Source organism: Rutidosis leptorrhynchoides, unplaced genomic scaffold (assembly GCF_046630445.1).
Source record: "Rutidosis leptorrhynchoides isolate AG116_Rl617_1_P2 unplaced genomic scaffold, CSIRO_AGI_Rlap_v1 contig54, whole genome shotgun sequence".
Taxonomy (NCBI): Eukaryota; Viridiplantae; Streptophyta; class Magnoliopsida; order Asterales; family Asteraceae; genus Rutidosis; species Rutidosis leptorrhynchoides.
This window is the reverse complement of record NW_027266765.1, coordinates 41,382-47,381: the sequence shown is the minus strand read 5'-3', so window position 1 is coordinate 47,381 and position 6,000 is coordinate 41,382. Positions and strand designations below refer to the sequence as shown.

The 6,000-nt window shown below is 34.1% G+C and overlaps 1 protein-coding gene across 1 annotated transcript; it reads left to right on the top strand.

Annotated features, from left to right (window-relative positions):
- The first annotated feature begins 518 nt into the window (after nt 1–518).
- Nucleotides 519–1,364, top strand: LOC139884346 (vacuolar protein sorting-associated protein 55 homolog). Its single transcript, XM_071868389.1, has 4 exons — nt 519–614; nt 731–770; nt 938–1,022; nt 1,169–1,364. Exons 1-4 carry the CDS (start codon nt 519–521, stop codon nt 1,362–1,364), a joined length of 417 nt encoding a protein of 138 aa, XP_071724490.1.
- Nucleotides 1,365–6,000: the final 4,636 nt, after the last annotated feature.

Below are 6,000 nucleotides of genomic sequence, written 5' to 3'. Positions count from 1 at the left end.
ATGATGTCAAAATTTGTATATTCCTGCCATTTTATCTTTTGCTTCTATGCAATTTTATTCTTGTTTAGGAGATTACTGGTTTACGTTTTTTAGCTGGAGAGAAAGAAGAATTATTTGCTCAAACATTTCCACTTTTCTGTTGTTATCTATATCAGTTAGTTTGCTTAAAAATATGCCTAAGGTTAATTTCTTTACAATTTCTGAGATAATTATCTGAGTTTATGTATCATTCAATGGAAACTTATGTATTTTGCTTTCTTTCTAAATCAAAGACACGATTCTCTCTCTCATATGAAAAAACGGCATTGTATTTTAGTTTATTCTCTGAGTAGTGCTGTCACATGGATGAATAATCTGTGTCAATGTTATTATCATCTTCAGCTTCTTAGAGATTTCATATTTATGTGTTTTTCTTTCTTTCTAGACTTAAAGACATGATTCTCTCTAACATAGTAACATGTGATAAAATGGCTTCGTATTTCAGTTGATCCTCTTTATGAGGTGAAAAATAGGAGGAGATGTCGATGCCAGGTTATATGCGTACTTGCTTTCATACAGGGAAACTTGCATCTCTGGCACTTTTTGTATCTGGTGGAATCGTGTTGCTAATTCTTGTAAGTAACGTTCTTTTTCAACTTAGAAAAATTTTTAGCAGCAAATTTGAAAATACCAACATTTGTATTCTGGTTTCGGAATTATGACTTCTTTTTTATCATGTATGATTCGACAGGCATGTGCGTTGTATGATAACTGGTGGCCAATGCTAAGTGGTAAGTATGTTCTGCAATTCGATATCCGAATTCTATCATTGCAAATCATAGAAAAAATGGATTCTCATGATGAAATGGATATTTCCTTGCAAGAGTGAGATAGAACATAGAACTTTTTTTCTTATCTTTGGACATCTTAATGGTCTTATTATTTGGCTTTCTTGCAGTAATTATGTATGTGCTTCTTCCAATGCCTTTGTTATTCTTTGCTGGATCAGATGGTTCGTCTCTTTTTTCTGAATCTGATAATCGGTTAGTTTGTTTCCCTTTTTCCATTCAATTACTTCTTAAATAAGTTTTCTCGAGTATTATGATTATACTCCCTCCATTCCATTTTTTGCTTTTTTGGTTCATAAAGTAACGAGTGTGGATATGAATGATTTTATTTTTCAATACAGATGGGTTAGTGCTGCAAAATTCTTGACCGGAGTGTCAGCGATTGGAAGTATAGCAATCCCGGCAATATTAAAGCATGCCAATGTTATTTGTTGGGGAGCATTTGCAATGGAGCTCTCGTCCTTTGTCATTTTTGTGTTGGCAATAATCTGTTGCATTCGCATGATGAGTGAAGATGACGATTACACCATGTTCTGAATTCAGTTGGGATTTTTGTGCAAATACGGCATAATTAGTAGTGTGCTTAATATTCTCTTGTTATTGTGGGATTAGTTTATGTAATTTACTTAATTAGGAGGCTTTGAATTGTATTAATGTTTGTTTGTTCATATAATGAGTGGTAAATTTGGCTGTATCTTTGAGATAATTCTTATAAAGCTTCCTTGTGATTTTCATAGCATTTTTACCAGTTAAGTTGATAGCATAGACAATATATATATAACCTGCTGATCAACAATTGTTTCTTAAAATGTATGACAGTCTTTTGCATTAGCATCATCCAATAAAAGTAAACTCTCCCGCAAAGGTCGGAGAGCGGAACTAGCCACCATCCTTTTAACACTTGCCATCTCCAAGTCTTGTTCAGTCGTTATCTCATCAATCAAAGCCCAAAATGCTAATAATACGATATCCCTTATATCTTTCTTCTGCTATCCAATGTAGAGCCCTATGGAACATAAGCGACGGCTGTTGTTCAATATAGTGCTTTTGATGAATTTGACCACCAAATTTCCTAGAATTTTGATTCATGGAGAAAGCTTCAATGTGAGAATCTATACCTTTTTCGTATTGAAGAATTCTCAAAATCTTCTAGTCATTAGCCAAAGAGTCGAACGCAAATCCAAGGCGTTGCGTGAATGTAGGAGGATGGTCTGGCATGAGATTTGGTTGAGGGAGGGTGAGTAGCTTCTGAATGGTGGGATTCCACAAAGCAATTGTACACGAATCTTTGGCTAAGCATATGACGCCATTGCAGATTGCGATACAACTTTCAGATGGGAAGTCATAGATCGGTCCTATAGGGGCGGTGTAATCTTTGAAAAAATCTAAATCGTGATTGTTAACATGAAAATGCAACCGATTGTCATCCCTCCATAGGACGATGTGCTCTCTTCTATTGGGGTTGTTATTGTAGAAAGAAACGAAAGATGGGGTTTTGATGAGGGAGCGCCATTGCTTGCTTACACACATGCACTTGCCGATATCTTTTATAGGTTATCTGATGAATATTTCGAGTAAAACGTCACTCGGAAATTCAAACATTTTTGGTCTAGTCGGACTCCACAAGTTGAAGGAAAAGCTGAAGCATTTCAACCACGGGAAAATTGTCATCCGTCATCAGAATTCATATAACCCCAGGGAAAGAAAAATAAATAATTAAAAGAATCTGAGCAGCATAATCAAAATAAAATAGTAAAGTTTTGTGATCTGCAAAAATCCAATAGCAAGAAGTATACACTAGCAGTGATTACCTCATCGGGATCGGAGGAGTTGGCCAGAGAAGCCCTAGGAGATTCAATTACCATCTCTATTTTAGTCTTTCCGGTATCTCACACTCGTGAAATTAATACCGTAGAGTTTTCTCCATTTGCAAACACGGGGATCGACCCCCTAAAATTACCATCTCTAAGATACAAGTGATAAGAGTTAAAATAGAGAAAGTTGTACGCATTAAATATATTATAATGGAATTAAGGGAATTCAAAATGAAACAGAATTCTGAGAGGAAGAGGTCGAACTGAAGAGATAATGTAATATACAATGCATCTCATGTTTTGATTAATTTAGAAGGTTTTTTTTTTTTTTTTAAAGGAGAGACTGTATTATTAATATTAAGATTTAAAAATTATAAAAGTAGCCGAGCTAAACTATTTTGCCAATTAATCAACCACGGATGAAATGCCCAGCTCTTCGAACTAGATAAAAACGTTATATTATCAAATAGCTTCATTCGTAAGCTAGCTACTGAAGTGAATATCGAAAAATATACCAAGACAATACAGCTAAAATTACAACGACGAGCATTGAGAGAGAAACACAAATAAGTTACAAATAATATGAAGGAAAGAAATAAGAATGGGAATATAGCAAGCTTTCACAATACCATCTTTTATCGAAATAGAACCTCCTTAAAAGAAAGCCACCCCCATAGCAAATCACCGATTCAAGCTAGGAGTTAAATTGTTTTAACACAAGTCCCGCTAGGAAAGCAAATTATCTCGACAATATAATAACAAAAGAGAAAATCCAATTTTTGTCCTCACGTTTCACCCATAATATTTTTTTAATCTTTCACGTTTCTCCGTTAGTTTAATAACCTTCACGTTTTTATATGGCCGTCAAAATGGTCCCTCTACAGTCAACTTCTTCCATGTGGCACCTACATGGCACCGCGTGACGCCAACTTGTGCCTAGTCAGCTAACAGAGCCATAAAATTTCGACATGTGGTAGCTGACGCATCAAAATTTTCAAACGTCAACCACAATTAATCCATATAACAAAATCGCACCGATTCGGTCCGATTCAAAGACGAACCGGTATGGTCCGATTCAAGGACGAACCGGTATGATCCGGTTCAAGCCGATTCAGTCTGGTTCGGTCCAATCATATTTTTTTTGAAAAAAAATTAAAAATTTCGAAATTTTTTTCAATTTTTTTATAAATTATAAATATTTATTAAATTTATCATTCAAGTTTTTAATATTATAAATTAATTAATCATATTTTATGAAACGGTTAAATTTTTTTGTATAAATTATAAATATTTTTTAAATTTATTTTTTAAATTTTCATTATTATAAATTAATTAATCATATTTTATAAATAATTGTTTATAAATTTTTCTATAAATTAATTAAATTTTGAAAACACGTCGGATGAATAATTAACATTTCTCTCATTTAAGAGAATAATTTTATAATAATTATTTTTATTTTTTAATTACTTTAAATTAACTTTTATTTAAAGTTCAAATTTAAATCATTAACATGAAGATAGTAATTTTAATTATTTTTAAAAATTTAATTTAATTTAATAATGTTTAAACTAAACATGAATCATTTTTAAAAATTTAAATTAGTTAATAAATATTTATAAATTATTAAAAATTTAAATCTGACCGGACCGGTTTGGTCTTGAACCGGAGCGAATCGGTTCGATTTTGTGATATGGATTTATTGTGGTTGACGTGTCAAATTTTTGATGCGTCATCTGCCACATGTCGAAATTCTATGGCTCCATTCGCTGACTAGGCACGAGTTGGCGCCACGCGGTGCCACGTAGGGCACACATTGGAGAAGTCGACGACAGAGGGACCATTTTGGCGGCCATATGAAATCGTGAAAGTTTATTAAGCTAACGAAAAAATGTGAGGAAGTAAAAAAATGTTATGAGTAAAATACGAGGAACCAAAAGTTAGATTTTCTCAATAACAAAACAACATGGACCTTCGAAATGCACACCATCAAATTGCATAACCTATCTTGAGTTGACAAAACCAAAATTGAGCAGCCTGCTAATAATATATAACATCCAAGCAATAGAACAAAGTCTTGCTTAGAAGTTATGTTCTTAATTATCTTTTGACACTTTTTTTGAATCTGATAATCGGTGAGTCCGTTTTCATGTTTTCCATTCAATTACTTCTTTAACAAGTTTGCTAGAGTAGTTATGAATACATAATTTTATTTTTTGACAAATCAGCTGATGGGTTAGTGCTGAAAAATTCTTGACCGCAGCGTCCGCAATCGAAAGTATAGCAATCCCGGCAATATTAAAGCATGCCGATGTTATTTGTTGGGGAGCATTTGCAATGGAAAAGGTTTCATGTAGACATCGTGCTTTATATAGATATCCATTGATTCCACTTTAATTGAATAAAATTCTTCTCGAATTCTATCTCTCTGATTATCTGGCCTTTTTTTTTTATATAAGACTATATTGTTCTGCTGATTTTGTAGATATATAGTTAAAAAATTGCTACTTTAAATCGATGTGTTTTTTGGTTCATCATCGGAGATGGCGTTGCGATTTAGTTGCACGAGTCTCAGGGCTAAGGTTAAAGGTCTATTAAAATCAAAAAAAAATTGATCAAAAACTTGCCGAAAGATGCTTTACTGGAAACATTCATTAGACTTCCGGTGAAAGTTATCGGACGTTGTCCTCGTGTGTGAGCAAGCAATGGTACTCGCTCCTCAAGAGTCCCTCATTTATCTCAATGAACAATAATAGCGATATCAAGAGGACAGGAAATCAGTACCGGGTTCTTTGGAAAAATGAATTCCAATTGCAATTTTATGTCAATAGCAGTTTGGACGAGTGCAAGTGCTACGTGCTCCCTGTCGACAAGGTCCATAGATTCAGTGTCGAGAATTGTATCGCTATTTGCTGTGATATGCTTAGCCAGAGATCCATTTACGTTTTTCTTATGGAACCCTGCCGTTCAAAAGATACTTAGACTCCCTCAACCAAATGTCATGCCAAACCGCCCTGCCATATACACTCAGCATCTTGGATTTGCATTAGACTCCCTCGCTAAGGACTACAAGGTCTTTAGGGTTCTTGAATATGGAAAAGGTATAGACTTTCACATTGAAATTTTTTCCCTCCATAATTAATTCTGGAAAATTGGTGCTTCAAGATGGGTTTTTGACACATCTTAATCTGGAATTATGGGTTATGAAAGATTACTATATTTCATGAGATCATGGACCATCTTATGGAGGTTGACGTTAATTGGTGTGCAATCCCTTGGTTCACTGGCCTACGAATGGTGTTCGAACCGCTAGAAGAGGCAAGTAGAAGGGTTTTATGGCCAAAGTTTGTGAAATATAT